We start from the raw sequence: 22,213 nt of genomic DNA, 5'->3' as shown, positions 1-22,213 counted from the left end.
ATTTAAGCCTGTGCAGCCAAATGTCATTCAACATGAAATGCATTATTACAACTTGCATCTGTCTAAAATCTTGCATCAAAAATGAAAGACAAAAATGTATAAAAATGGAAAACATGCATAGAAATATGTGAGGGAGGAAAAAAATATCCCCAGGAATGTTAGTGCACGGAGTCACACAGGGAGAAGACTATTTTTGTTTTGTTTTGATTGTTTTGTTCTGGTGACCTCACTGGTCAAATGACCTATTAAGAATATTTTGTAGAGCTAATGTTCCGATGCTCTAATCTCTCTAGACAAGGTTCATATTTGTATGGGTTACTTATTCTCTCTTTGTTGACTAAGTCAATAATCAGAATCAGCAGGTTTGGAGTCAGATTGGCAGGGATAAGCAGCCTAGCTCAGGAGAAGTGGGTATAAAAGCCCCAGGCTGGGAGCAGCCATCACAGAAGTCCACTCGTTCTTGGCAGGATGGCTTCTCATCGTCTGCTCCTCCTCTGCCTCGCTGGACTGGTATTTGTGTCTGAGGCTGGTCCTACGGTGAGTGTTTCTGTGACATCCCGCTCCTACATTTAAAATGCACGCTAAATGAGGTAGGAGTGACTCCTTCCAGCTTTGCCAAGCAGCTTTTGTTACTAGGGTAAGGGTACCCAGCATCTATTTTTAATATCATTTATTCAAACTTCAAAAAGAATGAAGTTCCACTGAGCTTACTGAGCTGGGACTTGAACTCTGGGGATTCTGCCTCATTGCTTTGGTGCATTGGGTTTGTAATGTCTGGTATCTCCACTTCCTCAGATCGATGATAGAGATAAAGATATGATATTAAGGAAGCTGTTAATCCTGAATTTTCAGAAAAGTATCCCTTTATAAAATGTATTTGGGGGGCAAACTGCATGAGATTATATTCTGGCCCTATAGCTAATCAAAATGTGTTTACCGATTAATCTTTAAAAGGCTTAGTGAACAATATTTTAGCCAGATATCTAATTCTTAAATACTCTAGAAGGATTAACTAATCTATAAAATGGGTCTGGATATAGTCTGACATAATTTTATAACAACCGGTAAGAGGGAGTGACTAGAGCAACAACTAAAATCATCTCAGGAAAAACTGTTTTGGTCCTATGTATGGTACGTTACATCTTTTCAGTAATTCCATTCAAATGGAGAAGTTTAACAAGGCAACTGTTCTCAGGGGGCTTATTCTCTCCCTTAAAATTCATTATACACATCCCTGGTTGATAGCAGTGTGTCTGGAGGCAGAAACCATTCTTGCTTTGGAAACAATTATGTCTGTGTTATACTGAGTAGGGAAGCTCATTAACTGTCAACACTTACGTTCTTCATAATGGAATCAGTGTGTAATTCTTGTTTTGTTCCAGATTTCTAACACCATAAAGAATAAATCCTTTCACTCTGATCAATGTTGTTAACTTCTCACTTGTCTTCTCTATACCCAGGGCATTGATGAATCCAAGTGTCCTCTGATGGTCAAAGTTCTAGATGCCGTCCGAGGCAGTCCTGCCGTCAATGTGGCTGTGAACGTGTTCAAAAAGGCTGCTGATGAGACCTGGGCGCCATTTGCCTCTGGGTAAGAACCCTCCCACGGGACTTGGTTTTATCTTCCCATTGGCCCCTCAGTTGGTAAACAGAGGCTCACATCATCTGCTAAAGAATTTACAAGTAGATTGAAAAACGTGAGCAGAGGTCAAGTATGCCCTCTGAAGATGCCCTCTTTTTGTTTTGCTTAGCTAGGAAGGGACCAGGAACCTGAGCATCATTTAGGGGCAGACAGTAGAGAAAAGAAGGAATCAGAACTCTTCCCCTCTAGCTGTGGTGTGCAACCCTTTTGGGTCACAGACCACTTTATGTAGGTGATAAAAACTAAAGATTCTATGCCCAGAAAAAATGTACAGATACACACACACAAAACCATATATGTGATTTTAGGAGTTTCACAGATTCCCTGGTGTCCCTGGGTAACACCAAAGGTGAGAGTCCTTGTCTTAGAATTTTAGGAAAGAGGTGCAATGTGTATTAACCCACTAACGAAAGGAAAGGAATTCAGAAATATTATTGACTAGGCATCTGTCTGTAGTTCATTTGGATCACCCCAAACCCAGGGCTTTTGCCTAATGAACACTTTGGGGCACCTACTGTGTGCAGGGCTGGAGGCTGTCAAGCTCAGTTAAAACAAATGTAAAAAAAGACAGAAGAAATGGATCCATGAGGCAAAGTACAGCCCCAGACTAATCCCATGATCACCCAACTTCATGTGCAAGAGTGACTTCTAACCTTCATGAGCCAGTTTACAATCTTCATGGAGTTTTTCTACCTGCACTACAAAAACTCCAAGGAAAATATATATTAATAAACCTAAGCGAATTGACCGAAAGACAGAGCAATTAGGAGACCCTTCGCACCCAGCAGAAGAGGAACTGTTAAGTACTTACTTCTCCTCAGAGAAGAATTTCTGTTGTATTTTAATTGAACTCCAAGAACCACACGATTCTTCAACCATTATTGGTAAGATCATTTTCTTAGGTCTGGTTTTAACTGACTTTTTATTTGGTAATTCATTTATGTTTATATAAAATGCCAAGCATAACATGAAGAGTGGTTACAGGACTATTCTAAGGGAGAGAGAAAATGGATACCAAAAATATTCCAATGTTCTTATGAATCTTTTCCCTTGCATCAGGACAAAAAAAAAAAAAATGTAAAGAAGAAAGGAGGAGATGCACAATCAGAGTCAGTAAAGACAACTGCTATTTTTATCTGTCATAGCTGTTGCAGTCTAATGGGAAGCAATTTCCAACATTCAACTATGGAGCTGGTACTTACATGGAAATAGAAGTTGCCTAGTGTTTGTTGCTGGCAAAGAGTTATCAGAGAGGTTAAATATATAAAAGGGAAGAGTCAGATACAGGTTCTTCTTCCTACTTTAGGTTTTCCACTGTGTGTGCAAATGACCCTCCCTGGTGGTGTGCAGATGCTCTGAAAGGTATCCTCACACCACAAGGGAGAGGAGCGAGACCCTGCTGTCCTGGAGAAGTGCAGAGTTAGAACAGCTGTGGCCACTTCCAGGGATGGTCACAACATCCCATCCAATCATCAATCTTGAACAACAAGGACTCTTTCTTAAGAAAACATTATACCCGGCCGGGCGCGGTGGCTCACACCTGTAAATCTCAGCGCTTTGGGAGGCTGAAATGGGCATATCATCTGAGGTCGAGAGCTCAAGACCAACCTGGCCAACATGGCAAAACTCCGTCTCTATGAAAAATACAAAAATTAGCCAGGCATGGTGGCAGGCACCTGTAATCCCGGCTACTCGGGAGGCTGAGACTGGAGAATCCCTTGAACCTGGAGGCAGAGGTTGCAGTGAGCTGAGATCACGCCACTGCACTCCAGCCTGGGTGACTAGAGTAAAACTCTGTCTCAAAAATAAAAAAAAATTTAAAAAATTATACCTACATTCTCTTCTTATCAGAGAAAAATATCTACAGTGAGCTTTTCAAAAGTTTTTACAAACTTTTTGCCATTTAATTTCAGACAGTTATGAGTTTTCCCTACTTCTGACTTAGTTGAGGGGAAATGTATATAACACGTTTATGTGTGTTGTGTATATAACACATATAACACGTTTATGTGTGTTGGTGGGGGTATTACTTTGCCATGCCATTTGTTTCCTCCATGCCTAACTTAACCCAGACTTTCACACCTTATAGGAAAACCAGTGAGTCTGGAGAGCTGCATGGGCTCACAACTGAGGAGGAATTTGTAGAAGGGATATACAAAGTGGAAATAGACACCAAATCTTACTGGAAGTCACTTGGCATCTCCCCATTCCATGAGCATGCAGAGGTGAGTATATAAACCTTCGAGGGTTGTTTTGGTTTTGGTTTTTGCTTTTGGCATCCCAGGAAATGCACAGTTTTACTTAGCATACCACAGAAATGTCCTAAAGAAGGTGATGAATGACCAAAGGTTCCCTCTCCTCTTATACAAGAACAAATTCACAACACTCTGAGAAGCACATTTCTTTTTGACTTTGAGGAAAACCCATTTAGTAACATGACTTGAACTTACATGACACTATTCATAGTCTATTCATTCCATTTTATATGAATATTGATGTATTTGCCGTTGAAATAACATATTTATGAGGCAGACCTCCAGACCCCACGTAGAATGTATGAAACAAGAGATGCACCATTTTATTTCTCTAAAACCTGTAACATTCTTCATTCCAAAACACATCTGGCTCCTCGGAGGTTTGGACAAGTGATTCTTGGCAACACATACATAGAGAGACAATAAAATCAAAGTAATAATGGCAACACAACAGATAACATTTACTAAGCATACACCATGTGGCAGACACAATTATAAGTGTTTTCTATATTTAACCTACTTAATCCTCAGGAACAAGCCACTGAGGTCAGTCCTATTATTATCCCCATCTCATAGATGAAGCAAGTGAGGCACCAGGAAGTCAAATAACTTGTCAAAGGTCACAAGGCTAGGAAACACACAAGTAGAGATGTTTACAAACAAGGCCCAGGCTGGGTTTGCCCTCAATTCTGCTCTGCCTCGCATTGCGACCCAGGAAATTTGTTCCCCTGTGAAAAGCCAAGCTTAAAAAAAGAAAAGCCACATTTGTAACGTGCTCTGTTCCCCTGCCTATGGTGAGGATCTTCGAACAGTTATACAGCTCCCTGTCTTCCCCTTGTCTTAATTTCTTCAGTCATTTGAAACAGATGGCTGTCATGGAAATAGAATCCAGACATGTTGGTCAGAGTTAAAGATCAACTAATTCCATCAAAAATAGCTCAGCATGAAAGGGAACTATTCTCTGGCTTAGTCATGGATGAGACTTTCAATTGCTATAAAGTGGTTCCTTTATTAGGCAATGTTACCAGGGAAACAATAGGGGCTTGTTTGACTTCTGGGGCCCACAAGTCACCAAGGGAGCCCCATCTACCAAGAAGCATGTCCCTGACTACCCCGCAGCCAGGCAGCAAGACACGGACGCCGGTCAGGGCAGCAGCAGGGTTTCAGTGGTGCCCAGCACAAGACATTGCTCCTAGAGTCTCAGCCCCTACCCTTGAGTAGTAGAACTGCCTACCTGAGACCGTTGTTTGCCTAAGACCTGGGTCTCAGCCTGATGGGAACCATCTAAAAAGTTCATCGCCATACTGCCCACGTGTTGTTCTCTTTCATTAGATCTCAGCTTCCTTGACTGCTCTTCACTCTTGTTTATTCATTCAACAAACATTTAAAAAATAAAAGCATTCTATGTGTGGAACACTCTGATAGAGGCTGGAGATTCAGAAATGAAAATACATCCCTACCCTTGGAATGGAGGGGAAAGGACTGAAGTAAGACAGACTAGGCAGGCCCATCAGCCCAGCTTGAAGCCCAGATAAATATGGAGAACAAGAGCGAGTGAGTAGTGAGAGATGAGTCCCAGTGCCTCACTTTGGTGACTGGTGCATGGTGGGCTTCATGCAGCTTCTTCTGATAAATGCCTCCTTCAGAACCGGTCACCTCTACCTTGGCCAGTGACCCAAGTGGTCATATTAGATTTACCAAGGGAAATTGGAAACTTTTATTAGGAGCTCTTAGGCCTCTTCACTTCATGGAATTTTTTCTTTTTTCTTTTTTTTTTTGAGATGGAGTTTTGCTCTGTCACCCAGGCTGGAATGCAGTGGTGCAATCTTGGCTCACTGCAACCTTTACTTCCCAGGTTCAAGCAATTCTTCTGCCTCAGCCTCCCGAGTAGCTGGGACTACAGGTGCACGCCACCATACCCAGCTAAGTTTTGTATTTTTCATAGAGACAGGGTTTCGCCATGTTGGCCAGGCTGGTCTCGAACTCCAGACCTCAGGTGATTCACCCACCTCAGCCTCCCAAAGTGCTGGCATTACAGGTGTGAGCCAGTACACCCAGCTACTTCATGGATTTTTGATCACAGATTATGCCTCTTATAATTTTTAAGAAGAATCAAGTGGGCTGAAGGTCAATGTCACCATAAGATAAAAGATATTTTTATTAGTTGATTCTAGGGAGTTGGCCTTAAGGGGAGCCCTTTCTTCTTATGAGATTCTTAGGTGATTCTCACTTCCTCTTGCCCCAATATTATTTTTGTTTTTGGTATGGCTCACTCAGCTCCTTTTTCCCTCCTATCCCTAAGTAATCCGGGTTTCTTTTCCCCATATTTGGAACAAAATGTATTTATGCAGAGTGTGTCCAAAACTCAACCCAAGGCCCGTATACAAAATAAATCAAATTAAACACATCTTTACTGTCTTCTACCTCTTTCCTGACCTCAATTTATCCCAACTTGCCTCACTCTGAGAATCAAGCCTGTCCCAGCACATGAGTTGCAGATACTCTACTGAATTTGACAGAACTGTGTGACTATCTGGAACAGCATTTTGATCCACAATTTGCCCAGTTACAAAGCTTAAATGAAGTCTAGTGCATGCATGTATATTTCAAAATTCCACCATGCTCTTCCACACTCTGTATTGTAAATAGAGCCCTGAAATGCTTTTGGTTCATATTTCATTGCTTGCTATACATAAAAATATACTTTTTCTTCTTCATGTTAGAAAATGCAAAGAATAGTGGGGTGGGGGAATCTCTGGGCTTGGAGACAGGAGACTTACCTTCCTACTGTGGTTCCATCAGTATGTAGACTGAGGCAATACAATAATTCAAGTCTGGTTTGCTCATCTGTAAAATGGGAAGAATGTTTCCAGCTCCAGAATGCTAAGTCTCTAAGTCTGTGGTTGGCAGCCACTATTGCAGCAGCTTTTCAATGACTCAGTGCATTTTTCCATTCTCCCCACCTTTTTTTTTTCTAAAACCAACAAAATAGATACAGCCTTTAGGCTCTCTGGGATTTCCCTTAGTCAAGCTAGGGCCATCCTGACTTTTGATGTGAATTTGCAAAACAAGACCTGGTTCTGTACTCCTGCTCTAAGGGCTGTGCATGGTTCCAAAGGCTTGGCTTGCCAGCGTATTTGAGCTTTTTCCTTCTGTTCAAACTGTTCAAAATATAAAAGAATAAAATTAATTAAGTTGGCACTGGACTTCCGGTGGTCAGTCATGTGTGTCATCTGTACGGTTTTCGGGCTCTGGTGGAAATGGATACTGTCTGTCTTCTCTCATAGGTGGTATTCACAGCCAACGATTCCGGCCCCCGCCACTACACCATCGCCGCCCTGCTGAGCCCCTACTCCTATTCCACCACGGCTGTCGTCACCAATCCCAAGGAATGAGGGACTTCTCCAGAGGATCTGAAGGACGAGGGATGGGATTTCATGTAACCAAGAGTATTCCATTTTTACTAAAGCAGTGTTTTCACCTCATAAGCTATGTTAGGAGTCCAGGCAGAGACAATAAAACATTCCTGTGAAAGGCACTTTTCATTCCATTTTAACTTGATTTTTTAAATTCCCTTATTGTCCCTTCCAAAAAAACAAGAATCAAAATTCTACAAAGAAGCAAAGGAATTCTAGAACGTATCTGGGCAGAACGCTAGGAGAGATCCAAATTTCCAATTTATTGCAAGCAAAGCACATATTAAATATGATCTGCAGTCATCAAAAAGACACATTCTGTAAATGAGAAAGCCTTATTTTCCTGTAACCTTCAGTGAATAGCAAAAGACACATTCTAAGGGCCCACTTCTTTACTGTGGGCATTTCTTTTCTTTTTTTTTTTTTTTTCTTTTCTTTTCCTTTTTTGAGACAAAGTCTCACTCTGTCACCCAGGCTAGAATGCAGTGGTGTGATCTCAGCTCACTGCAACCTCTGCTTCCGGGTTCAAGCGATTCTCCTGCCTCAGCCTCCCAAGCAGCTGGGATTACAGGCGCCCGCCACCACACCTGGCTAATTTTTCTACTTGTAGTAGAGATGGGGTTTCGCCATGTTGGCTAGGCTGGCCTCGAACTCCTGACCTCAGGTGATCCACCTGCCTCAGCCTCCCAAAGTGCTGGGATTACAGGCATGAGCCACTACACCCGGCCCCTACTCTGGGCATTTCTTTGATTTAAGAGAAGGGCAGCTCCAACAAGACATACCTGCAGAGACTCAGGCCATCCGATCAGTTCAGGCTAGATCCACGCTGCAATCAGCCAGGTCAGGGACAAACCAAAGAACCCCACACACCCAATTTACTTAGGCTGATCCAAAATCCATGTATGGAGAACTCACATGCAGCAGGCACTATTTTAGGTGATCTGAACATAAAGAATAGGACCCAGTACCTGCATTTATTTAAAGAACTCACAATCTTTTGAAAAGATAACTGTTTCATCATGGTTTGGCAGGAGGCTATGGTACAAGGCACAGCAAAGGTAAGAAGGAGAAAAAACCAACACCCTAGATAAATCAGAAAATGACTCTGAATAGGTGTCACTTAATCTGAGTGTTGGTAATTTGTCAGATAGACAAGGGAAAAGGTATTCTAGGCAGAGAGAATACAGTTTGCAAGGCCCAGCCAAGTGAAACAATTTGATAAGTTGAGAGAGCAGACGATGATTCAGAATGTTGAAGGGCAAAGGTATTGAGGTGGGATGGGTTATGCTGCTATCACAAATGACCTTAAATCTTGGAGGCTTAACAAAGTAAAAGTTTATGTGTCACTTGTGCCAGGTCCAATGCAGAACTCCTTGTTCTAGAGACTATTTAGGGTGGCCTTCCTTCTAATGGTGACTGTTTGAGACAGTTTGATTTAGTCTTGTGGCTTCAAGGTCACTCTGGTGACATTTAGCCAGCAGACTGAGGGAACATAGTATGGTATTAGACCCCTCTGTGCTGAAGTGTCACACGTGAGTCCCACTGACATCTCACTGGCTAGAGCTAGTTACATGCCCCAATCTAGATGTGCTGAGAAATGTGGCCCCTGGCTGGGAGCCATTTCCCAGAACAACTAACTCTATGTTCTAGAAGAAGAGCACTAATCTGAGTTGGCCAACAACCATCTCTACCACAGTAGGGTTGGAACTGGTGGGACATGAGGCTGGAGTGAAGGTTGGTTTTATCTACCACCCATTACAGCTGTGAATTTGTCTTAAAAGCAACATGGTTCCATTGAAGGGAACCTTGACATCAGTCATATGGCTGGGACAAGAATAGTTACCACTTGCCCATAATCTCCAACCAGGATTCTCCAGTAGAACCCGAGTTAGACACATGGTTTAGGTCTAAACCTACCTGGGTGGTCTTTCTATTTTCCTCCAAATTCAAATCTCAAATCTTGCTACCCTCTAACTGGCTGTGTTGAGAGAGGAAGAAACTTGAAGATAATACAGTATAAGTTTAGACTTTTTCACAAGCACTTTTCCCAAAATACAAAACAAAATCAATGTCTCCAATTCTATTCAACGTTGTTAGCAAGTCCTTGTTCCACGCATATTGGTTAATCCATAGCAAATTGCCATTTTTATAGATCAAATGGTCAAATATTGGCAATTTCATAAGGTTCACTCTATTACTACCATGATTGTATTGGTCACTAACCTGCCTATTTTGAGAATGCTACATATTCATTTGGCTGTTGTTAAATAGCTATGGATTTTCATAATCAAAACAGGTTGAAAATATGAATCAGTTTAAAACTATATACATATGGCCAGGTGTGGTGGCTCAAGCTTGTAATTCCAGCACTTTGGGGGGCCGAGGTGGGCAGATCACTTGAGGTCAGGCGTTCAAGACCAGCTTAGCCAACATGGTGAAACTCCATCACTACTAAAAATACAAAAATTAGCCGGGCTTGGTGGTGGGCACCTGTAGTCCCAGCTACTCAGAAGACTGAGGCAGGAGAATCGCTTGAACCCAGGAAGCAGAGGTTGCAGTGAGCTGAGATCATGCCACTGTACTCCAGCCTGGGCAACAGAGCAAGACTCTGTCTGAAAGAAAATAAACTATATATGTATTTTTAAAGGAACTGGTTCATGCAATTATGGGAGCTGGCAGGTTTAAAATCTACAGGGCGGACCCACAGGCAGGAAACCCAGGGAAGGGTTGATGTTGCAGTCTCATCTGGAAGCAGAATTCCTTTTTCCTCATGGATCAGGAGGAGGAGCCTGAGTCTATTCTTTTAAGGCTGTCAAGTGATTGGAAGGGGCTCACCCACATTATGAAGGGTCATCTACTTTGCTCAAAGTCTATGGGCTTAAATGTCAATCATGTCTAAAACATACTTTCACAGCAACATCTAGGCTGGTGTTTGACCAAAGACAGGCCTAACCAAGTTGACAATAAAATTAACCATCGCAGTCCCCTTTCCCAAATTTGTTCATCATAGAATGAAATCTTTGGCCACATTCCTATTCTTGAGGTCATGGGGGAAACTGATATACCATGAAGAAGATCCCTCCAGCTTTAGGGAGTTAAGAGATGCCTGTGTTTCTGATTAGTGGGGAAGGTTATGAATGGAATTAATTAACATACTCATTTATCTTTTGGGGTATCTTATGGGAATCAAGTGTAGGGCTGGCTGGAGGCCACCAAGGTTGATATGTTAGAAGCAGGATATTGGCAGGCTTTTCTCATAAGCATTCATTGGCATTTCAAGGCTTTAGGTGAGCAGTTCCTTGCCATTTAAATTAATTGAGAACTCAATAACTACTCTGGCAAATTTAAGTTTCTCTGCTTTTCAGGGCTTTCCAAAGCTCCCCGGATGGCTTTGGGCAAATTGCTTGACCTTACCTATCTATTTCCTTATCCTAAAACAAGTCTCCAAACGTAGCATTCAGTGGCTCTCTAACCTGAACCTAACCTACCCCTCCAACTTTTTCCATCAGGAGTTTCCAGCTCTCTGCTTCTGAAAATCCAGTTCTCGTCTCCCTCTCTGCTATGATCACACTAACTCCCACCAAGACATCTTAGCTGATGTGGTTTTCTACAACCTAGACGACTATTCCTCTATATGTCCCATCTTTGAAATACAGTTCATATCTCTTTAATAGACACAGAGTTCTAGTAAATCAACATTAAATAAATGGGCCCCTGTATCTGTATAAGATGACAGAAGTGAGTGGACACGCAGTCCACAGGAGAGGTTCGAATGGCCAATACCATGAGAAAATATGTTCAGTATTGCAAGGCAAAAAGAGAAGTTGAGCTAAATATTAAGAGTAATTTTTGACTTTCAGAATGGCATAGATTTCAATGAACATAAGCCTAGGACAAAATTTGGAAGAACCCTGCAGGAGGCTTTATTCATTTCCTAGGGCTGTGACAGCAAAGCACCAAAAACAGAGTGGCTTAAAACAACAGAAATGTATTGTCTCGCAGCTCTGGAGGATAGAAGTCTGAAATTAAGGTATTTTGGGGCCATACTTCCTCCAAACCTTGCAGGGGAGAATCGTTCCTTGCCTCTTTCTAGCTTCTGTTGGTGGCACTTGATCTTTGGAGTTCCTTGGCTTGCAGCCACATCACTCCATGATCTGCCTCTTTCATCACATGATGCTCTCCCTGTGTCTTTTTCCAAATTTTCCTCTTCTAAGGACCCCAGTCATGCTGGATTAGGGTCCTCCCTAATTACCTGCTCTTAACTATTTAGTTAATAACTGTAAAGACTATTTCCAAATAAGGTCACATTCACAGGTCATAATTTTTGCAAAGGCACTTTTAGGTCTTTGTTGTTCTGTATTACTATCTTCTGCTTATGTCCTTTCATGGCCATTGTTATGGGTGAAACTATGTCCCCTGGAAAAGACATTGAATAAAAATCTGACATAGTTGGTTCCATCTTGCTTCTAACCTTCAAGCTGTCCCTTAGTCATTCCTGGGCATGGGCCAAGCTAACTTTGAGATGAGTTTATTTTACAGTTTAACCTTAAAGCAAGAATCATAATAGCTCTTCCCAAACTAAACCACCATTGTAAAACTAATAAAAGGGCACAAGGTTAGGATTTTGAGATGTGCCTAAATTATGCTAAGATACAGGCATAATTAAACACTAACCAGCCACTCACTATTCTGGAGGTCACAAGATTTATAACTTCCCCAATTACTCCTGTAAATAACATCACCGTTATAAAACCTAATATTGGCCTTTTAAAAGGTTTTTTCAGATTTTTACACTTCTGACAATCAACTAACTTGGACTTCACCTCAACACACACCTGTGACTCAACTGGTCCTGTGGCCCCCACCCAGAGGCTGACTCAGTGCACAAGGACCGTTTTTTTCCATATCCCTATGATTTCATCTCCAACCAATCAACATTCCCTCTCCCTAGCTCGCTGCCCACCAAACTATGCTTCTTTTGTTGTTGTTGTTGTTTTGAGACAGGGTCTTGCTCTGTTGCCCAAGCTGGAGGGCACTGGCACCATCACGGCTCGCTGCAGCCTCAAACTTCTGAGATCCAGCAATCCTCCTGCCTCAATCTCCTGAGAAACTGGGACACCAGGTGTATACCATCACACCTGACTAATTGAAAAATGTTTTATAGAGACAGGCTCTCACTATGTTGTCTTGGCTGGCCTCAAACTCTTGGGCTCAAACCGTCCTCTGCCTTGGCCTCCCAAAGTGCTGGGATTACAAGTGTGAGCCACCACACCTGGCCCACACTTTCCTTTAAAAACCCCTAACCTCCAAGCCTTTGGGGAGACTGATTTGAGTAATAACTCCAGTTCTTCCACATGGCTGGCCTTGCATTAATTAAACTCTTGCTTTACTGCAATACTATGGTCTCAGTGAATTGGTTTTGTATGCACAGCAGGAAAAATGCATCAGGCAATTACAGACCAAGGGAGAAAACAACCATTTCAGTGGAAGCAGCATGGACAGAAGACAGTCAGTGACCGGACAACACATTCCTCTTTACGTCAAGATGCTCTATAGCCTCCAAAAGGTGGATGGAATTCACGGAAAAACGAAGAAGGCTGAGCATTGAACTGGAAGTCAAACTGAGTTGGTTCCAACAGATAAGATTAAGTATGCTGATACCAAAGGAACTATGGACAGGAAAACTAAGTTTAATTCAGATATTTGTATAGCATCACTCTCTCCCTTTCTCTCTAATACACACACACACACACACACACACACACTCACACAGTTTGTTCTGTTTCTCTGGAGAACCCTGAACTTATACAGGTACTGTACTATCATCCACCCTTTGAAGGTCCCTTTGTATGGTAATGGGGAGGACTTGTAGGTTCTGGAGCAGGGGAGCAACATGATGGAAGCTGAGTTTAAGAAAACAGCGTTTGATCACTGATCATCAGAGAAGTGCAAATCAAAACTACAATAAGATATCATCTCAGTCCAGTTAACATGGTTTACATTACAAAAGACAGGCAATAACAAATGCTGGCAAGAATGTGGAGAAAAAGAATAGAACTACCATTTGATCCAGCAATCCCACTATTGGGTATCTATCCACCCAGAGGAAAAGAAGTAATTATATGAACAAGACACTTGCACATGCATGTTTATAGTAGCACAACTCACAATTGCAAAAATATGGAACAGCCCAAATGCCCATCAATCAATGAGTGGATACATATATATATACACACACACACACACACACACACATACACCACAATTTCTTTATCCACTCACTTATTAATAAAGCTATTTTTATGGCTGTGTAGTATTCCATTATATATATGTATATGTACTTTTTATGGCTGAGTAGTGTGATATAAAAGGAACCAAATAATGGCATTTGCAGCAACCTGGATGGAATTGGAGACCATTATTCTCAATGAAATAACTCAGGAATGGAAAACCAAGCAGTTATGTTCTCACTCATAAGTGGGAGATAAGCAAGGAGGATACAAAGGCATAACAATGATACAATGGACTCTGAGGACTCAGGGAGGGGAGATGGATGGGAGCGGAGTGAGGGATAAGACTACAAATTGCATACAGTGATGGGTGCACCAAAATCTCAGAAATTACCACTAAAGAACTTAATCGTGTAACAAAATACCACCTGTTCCCCAAAAACCTATGGAAATAAAAAATAAAATAAATAATAAAGAATGTATAGAAAAGGGAAGCCTCCTACACTGTTGATGGTAATGTAAATTATTACAACCACTATAGAGGACAGTTTGGAGGTTCCTCAAAAAGCTAAACATTCAGCTACCACATGATCCAGCAATCCCACCGTTGGGTACATCCCCAAAAGAAAGGAAATCAGTATATCAAAGAGAAATCTGCACTCACTCCTATGTTTGTTGCAGCGCTGTGGACACTATCTAAGATTTGGAAGCAACCTAAGTGTCCATCAACAGATGAATAGATAAAGAAAATGAGGTTCATATACACAACGGATCACTATTCAGCCATAAGATCCAGCCATTTGCAACAAAGTGGAAGGAACTGGAGATTATTATGTTAAGTGAAATAAGCCAGGCACAGAAAGACAAACAATGTATGTTCTCACTTATTTGTAAGATCTAAAAATCAAAACAAGTGAACTCACGAACATAGAGAATAGAAGGATAGTTACCAGAGGCTATGAAGGACAGTGTGGGACTGGGGGGAGGCAGAGATGGTTAATGGGTACAAAAAACAGAAAGAATTAATAAGACCTACTATTCAATAGTATAACAGGGTGACTATAGTCAATAATAACTTAACTGTATATTTTAGAATTACTTAAAGAAGGTAATTGGATTATTTGTGACTCAAAGGATAAATGCTTGAGGGGATGAATTTAAAAAGCAAAACAAAATTTGTAGGAATGAACATCACAGGACTGATTGGGAGAAGGTAGAGGAATCACACTGACACATTTGTAGCAATGAAGATTTGAGTTGATGTGACATTGCATTAGGGAGGCAGACACAGAAATGCCGGAAAAGGAATGCATGTCAGATCTTAAAATGTGTATGTGATGGAAAGAGGTTTGATTTGCATTCCTCAGGGAAAAATCATGAGGTAGATTAAAAAGTAACCAATGCCTGACGGGGGGATGAATGATGAGGTTCTGATCCCATTTACCTGTGTGAACTTTCTACCTTGTGAATCAATCACTTGTATCCCAATATGAAAACATAAAGTCAGTCTTTGTAAAGAAGGTGTGTGTGCTGTGGGTACGGTGGACGGTAAATGTTTAACTAGCTCTTTGGAGGAAAAAAGCTAGCTCGGGTTTGTTACGTTTGCCAATTTTCATGGTAAAAACAATCTCACCATGGCAATTTCAAACTACCACCACGATGTCACTAAATGCACAGCTGGGAAGAGTTGTATAGAAATCTAGTGTAGTATTTCCACCATACAGATACAATAGATAGAAACAGCCTCAAGAGTACCGGTAAGGTAGTTAGGCAGCAATAAGATTAGACTGTTTATTTTCTTTGTTTGAATATAAGTTAATGCTACGTTCAATAACCAGCTCATGAAATTTCTGAAAATTTAAAATAAGCTATTAGTTGCTGATTCCAGCACACTACTGTATATATCCTCTGTGTTACAACTCCTTTCTATAACGGTGTGAGTGTGTTTGTGTGTGAATATTGAGGGGGAGAGTTTAAACAACAGTGTCATTTAAAAGAAGGGTATTCATTCTCATAAAATGTCCCTGCCCTTTTTAACAAGAAGAAAAAGCTATGTATGATGTCTATGTAAGGCACACTCAAATAAACGTAATATTTGAATAAGACATTTATATGTGAGAGGCTATTTCACAATTACCTCTTCTAAAGGCTCTCTTTTGCCACATATTCTATCTTTAGGGAACCAGGGATCCCCATTGAAATCAGTAGATGCCCTGAGACTATGAACCTAGACTTTACAGATAAAAATCATTGGTCTGGTCTCACACACAGAAGTTGATTAGTGATTTTTTCCCATTAACCATCCTGATATTTCAGGATGCTTGATTGCCAAAGCCTGGAAAATCATTTCTGAGATAAGAACAGATATCCAGCAGTTTTGGAGATGGAAGCAATGCCAAAGATGGGACTATTTTTTCTTATTGTTTTAGATGTAAACATCAAAAAAAAAGAAAAAAAACCAGGATGCACACTTAGTCCCTATCTCTAAATGTGTTTGTCTCTCTCTCTCTAGCCATGTTCTCCTTCCCAGAGCCCAGGGCTGTGCTTTGGGAGCCAAATTAGAAGCAGCTGTGGAGTGGTGCTGCCTAAGGACAAAAGAGAAATTACTGGAGACGATATAATAGATGAATGGAGTCATGTGAAACAGGGGAGGCATGGAAATGAGCACGTGTGGTCAGAACTGCTGGAGAACCCAGGTCAGAGAGCAGAGGGCAGCTTGATGGATGTGGATAGCTCGTGAACCTTGCCCCTTGTATGTCAGGCCAGGCACTTTGTGAGTGAAGGCAACGTAGAGGAGTTGTTTCTCCCACATCAATTGCAGGTTTTTAAGCAGAGATGCGTCATGTTTAGATTAGTATTCCAAATCAGTGTTTCTTATTTAAAAAAAAAATCTATACAATGTGCTATGGTTTGATTGTATTCCCTCCAAAATTCAGGTGTTGCCAATGTGATGATACTATTTGAATAACTCTCATTTGAAATACTTGGGACCAGAAGTGTTTCAGATTTCAGATTTTTTTTCCAGTTTTTGAGTATTTGCATGATATTGGTTGAACATCCCTAACCTGAAAATTCGAAGTCCAAAGTGCTCCACTCAACATTTCCTTTGAGCATTCTGCTGGAGCTCAAAATGTTTTGGCTTTTGGAGCATTTCAGATTTCAGATTTTCAGATTGCAGATGCCTGTATTAAGAGGTGGAATTTTTAAGAGGTGATTAGGCCATAAGGGCTCCTCCCTCAGGAATGTGATTAAGGACCTTATATAAGACAATTCATACAGGCTTCAGCCATATAAGACAATTCATACAGGCTTCAGCTCTCTTGCCCTTCCACCTTCCAAAACGTGAGGGCACAGCATCTCTCCGTTTTTGGAGGACACAGCACCAAAGTACCACCGTGGAAGCAGAGACTGGGCCCTTACCAGCTGGCACCTTGATCTTGGACTTCACAGTCCCCAGAATTGTACAAAATAGATTTCTGTTCTTTATAAGTTACCTAGTCTAAAGTATTTTGTTATAGCAGCACAAAGAGCCTAAGACACCGTGTTTATTTAACTTTTCATTTTGAACTAGTTTTAGCCTTTCAAAGAAGTTAGAAAAACAGTACATAGAGCTCTTTACCAAACTTCTCTTAATATTAACCACTTACATGACCATAGTGCAATTATCAAAACCAGGAAAAGAACACTGATAGAAATACTTTTTAGTTTCATCCAACCTATAACAGCTTCTCAGTCTTTCTTTGCTACAGCATTTTTCTAGAGCTGCTATAACAAGTAACAACAAACAGGGTGGCTTAAAACAACAGGAACGTATTGTCTCACAGTTCTAGAGGCCAAAAGTCCAAAATCAAAATGTTGGCAGGGCTGTGCTGTCTCTGAAATCTGTAGAGGATAATCCTTCCTTGCTTCTTCAAAGCTTCCTGGGCTTGCAGCTACATCACTCCAATCTCTGCCTCTGTTGTCACAGGGCAGTCTCCCTGTGTGTCTTTGCCTTCACATGGCTATCTTCTCATAAGGACACTAGCCATATTGGACTAGAGGCCACCCTAAACAGCACGATCTCATCTTTTAAAATCAATATATATTTATACACATGTATATGCATATATCTAATTTTTTTAATGTAACAAGAAATTTACTGTCTTAATTTTTCAGTTGCACAGTTCAGTAGCGTTAAGTATATTTACATGGTAGTGAAACAGATTTCCAGGACTTTGTCATCTTGCAAATCTGAAACTCTATACCCATTAAACAACAACTCGCCTTTACTCCCTCCCCTCAGCCCCTGGTAACCTCCATTTTCCTTTCTGTTTCTATAAATTCGACTACTTCAGTTGCACATAAGTGGAATCATGTAGTATCTGTTTTTTTGTGACACGTATGACTCTGTCTTGGTGACTTACGTCTGTAGCAGCTCTATTTCCAAAAAAGGTCACGCACTGAGTTACTAGGGGTTAGAATGTGTTTATCTGTTTTGGGGGATCACAATTCAACTTACAACACTTGTCTTTCATGACTGACAGTTTTGAAGAGTACTGATCAGTTATTTTGAGGGTATCCCTTAATTTGGATTTGCCTGATGTTTTTCTCATGACTGAAATGGGATTATGCATTTTTGGCAAGGATATTACAGAAATGATATTGTGTTCTTCTCAGTGCATAATATCTAGGAGTTTATGTTGTAAATACATTATATCCCGTGGCCCATTTTTGATAAACAAAAAGTTTCACACAATCCACTGGTGGGGTGGGTGAGGTAATCTCATGGTAGCATGAAAAAGGCTGAGAGGGGAAGAACAATGGAACCTGGAAAACTACACAGGATGTTGTTGATGATAATAAAGGCTGGTGATGATAAAAAACAGGATTTAACTAGAAATGGAAAGGAGAGAATGGTGTCAATACACTACACAGTCCACATCCCCCAGGAACACACCTTTGCGGTTGAATCAGTTGGGTTTATTACTCCTTCCAGCAAGATAAAGCATATTCCATGGGAAACCGTGGGGCATCTCACTAAGAGGGTGTTAGAAGAAAACCTATTAGAGGACTCGGGCTTTGGTTGGGTGACTTTGGGGAGAGTCTAAGGAACTGGGGATAATTCTATGATTGGGTATCTCAAGCACTTCTACAGGAAGGGCAGACCAGAGTAGAGATAAAGGCGTGATTTGTAAAGCAGCAGCAGTTACTCATTTTAGTGGGAGGGTGACATCTGGTATTTTGTGGGTTTCACAGTGATTTTTGTTTTTGTCTTATGTTGTCATAGTCTCAGAGCGACCTTGTTTGGTGTTGATGTTCTGTGAGATTACATCCAAGGGATCAACACAGCTCAGCTAGGAGAGAGCCAGATTAGCTTGTAATAACATTGAGGCCACTTCTCAGATAGCAGGATGTTTAAACATTTCCTTCTTTTCCTCGATGTCTATAGAGGTATTTGAATAGAAAATCAGCAGATGAGTGATGATAGCTTTGTTGTGGGCTGTGAGAGAATGAGAGGAGTCTAGGAAGCCTCGGGCTTCCGTCCTGGTTAATGGTGTGAATGGATGAGAGAGTAACTGAGTTCAGGGATACGGGCAGAAGAACAGATTTGCAGTCAGAGATAATGAGTCCAATTTTAGCTACACTGAGCCTGGGGTAATCAGGCAGTTTCCAATCTCATAGCTTCAAAGCTGGCACTATGTGCACACACACAGAGCCAAAAAACAAAAAACCACTAATACTGAGATATCTTCTGAAAACAAAAATCACAAAGCCTAATCACAAATCACAAATACCTCCTGAAACATTTTGATAGCACCTGTCAAACAAGAAAATTTAGAGTACTTATGCCTCTCACTGCATTTTGTCCACCAAGAGCTACAGCACAGGCAGCACTTCCTAAGAATGTTTATTTCCCACCCAACCCCTTAGTTTTACAGCCAATTCCTTCCTCTGACTTCACACTTCATAGAACACACCCCTCCCTGAGCCCCATTACATCTTCTTACTGCCTTTCAAAATGGAAATAAGCTTAGAATCAATTCCATTTTCCTGGCTCCCCATTCTCTCTGGGTTAGAACTGCCCCAGTTAATTTAAAGCCAAGGCAGATGGTAATTCATCTTTGGCAATCAATGCAAGTGCTGAAGGAGAGATGGGTCACATGCAGGCTTTCTTAAATCAACACTTGTGTGGAGCTTCCCTCCAGGCTCAGCGGTCACCCTCCTGCTGTTGCTGCCATTAATTTCACTCCCCAGGAGACGGAAGGTGGTGGAACTGGGTATAAGGCATGGTGTGAAAGCACGGTAACAGGCTTCAGGAGAGCATGCTGAGGCTGAACTCAGAGCCTGGGTCGCTGCCTGAAGAAGCACTTGTGCTGAGCTCAGTGAACACTACTCTTGGCTTCATTAGGAAAGTGTATTTAGAAAAGATATACAATTTTTTAGAAATGTATTTAGAAAAGGGAATACATTTCCAAGTCTCTGGAGAACAGTGCCTAGCACACAGTCCATGCTCAATAACTATTCGAGCAGGATGGAGCAGCATTCTTGGAAGGAAGGAATGAGAGGTTTGACTCCAGGTAGGCAAATAGCTCTCATCTGAACCCTTCCTGAGCCCACGGGTTTTACGAGGTTGTTGTTTTTCCTCTTGCTCAGATGTGAGAAATGGCATCATGACCCACCAGTATATGAGAAATTGACCATTTTGTTGGGAAACACTAGAAAACTACCAGCTCTTGTGGGTAACCTTGTTCAAGTTTCGACTGGCAGGTTCTGCATCCGTGGATTGATTTCAACAACTTAATCACTGGGAATATTTAAAAATAGAACTAGTGTATTTAAAGTGTCCTGACTAGGGCCAGAATCAAAACAACAAGGGTTGCCTCTCAAAACAACCACCAAAGCCTGCTAAGAAGGTGTTGGTTGAGGGAGTTGAACTGCAGAGACCCTCTGCTCTTCTAGGCCTCTTCATAGAGAAGCAGCAAGGGATGGGAGAACTGCCTGGATCCAGGCACTGCTGGGCTACTTGGGGCCTGCACGGGGAACGGGAGTCCTACACGGGGATTTGGGAGCCTCACAGAGAGTCAGCGCCTTGCCTGGGATTCCTCTGTAAAAAAGTAAACACAAAAAAAGGGAAATTCACAAATGCTCCATAAGGGACATTATAGCTGTAACACCAGCATCCATCCCATTCATTCTTCTCCCACTGAGTAGGAATGAAAATGATCTCAGCCATAGCTCCAGGAGGAGGGGAATGGGAGTGAGGAACTCATTGGTCTAAATCAGGGAAGTCTCATCATCTTTGCCATGCACTTGGCTTAGGGATGGCAGGGATCTAAAATGGCCCAATCAGAGGGAAACCCAGGACTTCTCTTTTATGAATAGATAAAAATGTGGTACGTCCCTGGTCAAAGGCAGCCCTGGCAGGTGCTGGCAGCCATCCTAGGACTACGAGGGGAGCCATCCTCGGGAGAGGGGGCAGTTACAGGAAGAGAGAAAGCCAGTCTTGATGACACTGCTGACTGGCTGAAGCACTGACTATTTCTGGAATGTTCACCGCATTAACTAAAGAGTTTCCTTTGTAAAGTGAGTTTGATTCAGTTATTTCATTACTTACGACCAAGAAAGTCTTAACCGATACAGCTATAAAAATATTCATCATCTTCTCTTTGGTAAGATAAAAGGAAGTACAAAGAAATCAGTAATGGATCTGAAATAGGCTTTCTCCTCATACAAAACATTAAATTGAAAGAGTCAATCCTATGATTTATTGAGAACAAAATTGTCAGAATTTTTTAAAGGTAACTATTTTATTATACTCCTCTTGAAAATAATTTAATCATGTTAAAGAAATTAAAAATATAGTAACCCATGGTTTTACCACAGTAGAATGTTTTTTATTAATAGATTATAAAAAATGTTTATGTAAAGTTGCAATCATAACTGTTAAATTATTTTTTATGCTTTAATGATTTTATCATAACCAATTTCCCATGTTTCTCTGTAATCTTTGTAATTTTCATTTTTTGAAAACATTACCATCTTGTTTATATTCTGTAATTAGACCACCCCCATAATGTGATACATACTTAGTTTTTTGTATTTGTAATTAGTGCTGCAATTAACAGATTTACACAGCACACAGCTCTTTCCTTTTGTTGAATTTGAATTATTAAGTGAATGACCTAACATTCCTAGGAGTATACAACTCCTAGACTAAACAAGGCCTTAGGTATCAAACTACTTGGGAAGAAATCTTGGCTCCATTCTCACAAATAGTATTATCTTGTTACTATCTTGTACAGATCACATAAGCTTTCTTTTTGTTTGGTTTTTTTTCCATTTGTAAAATGGGAATAATCATAGCACCTACTCTGGAGAGTTACTTTGGAAACCAGTTGTCATAATACATGTCAAGGGACTTAAAACAATGTATGGTACATAATACATTCTCAAGAGCTGTATCTATTACTGTTTGAAGTAATATTAGTGTATGAACACATTAATATAATAAGTTCTATGGCATTACGGCCTTACCAGTGCTGCTTATTGATAATATTTTGTCACTTTAACAGACATACCATTATATCTCATAATTATCTTAACTTTCACTTAATTACTGAAGGTGGCCATTTCTCCATGTCTTTTATTTTTTGTGTGTATTGTCTATGTCCTTTCACAGATGATTTTATA

The 22,213-nt window shown here is 40.9% G+C and overlaps 1 protein-coding gene across 1 annotated transcript; it reads left to right on the top strand.

Annotated features, from left to right (window-relative positions):
• The first annotated feature begins 442 nt into the window (after positions 1–442).
• TTR (transthyretin) lies at positions 443–7,435 on the top strand. The gene is made up of 4 exons (XM_045377903.2): positions 443–537; positions 1,461–1,591; positions 3,732–3,867; positions 7,185–7,435. The coding sequence occupies exons 1-4, from the start codon at positions 469–471 to the stop codon at positions 7,290–7,292; spliced, it is 444 nt and encodes a 147-aa protein (XP_045233838.2). The 5' UTR covers positions 443–468; the 3' UTR covers positions 7,293–7,435.
• The last annotated feature ends 14,778 nt before the right edge of the window (positions 7,436–22,213 follow it).

This window comes from Macaca fascicularis, chromosome 18 (assembly GCF_037993035.2).
Source record: "Macaca fascicularis isolate 582-1 chromosome 18, T2T-MFA8v1.1".
NCBI lineage: Eukaryota > Metazoa > Chordata > Mammalia > Primates > Cercopithecidae > Macaca > Macaca fascicularis.
The sequence above is the reverse complement of the archived record's forward strand: the minus strand, read 5'-3'. Positions and strand labels throughout refer to the sequence as shown.

Excerpts from the sequence above, each read along its gene's own strand:
- TTR (XM_045377903.2), top strand. The coding sequence starts at position 469 with ATGGCTTCTCATCGTCTGCTCCTCCTCTGCCTCGCTGGACTGGTATTT. Across the intron at positions 538-1,460 it reads TGTCTGAGGCTGGTCCTACG|GGCATTGATGAATCCAAGTG; the intron begins GTGAGTGTTTCT and ends CTCTATACCCAG. Across the intron at positions 3,868-7,184 it reads CATTCCATGAGCATGCAGAG|GTGGTATTCACAGCCAACGA; the intron begins GTGAGTATATAA and ends CTTCTCTCATAG.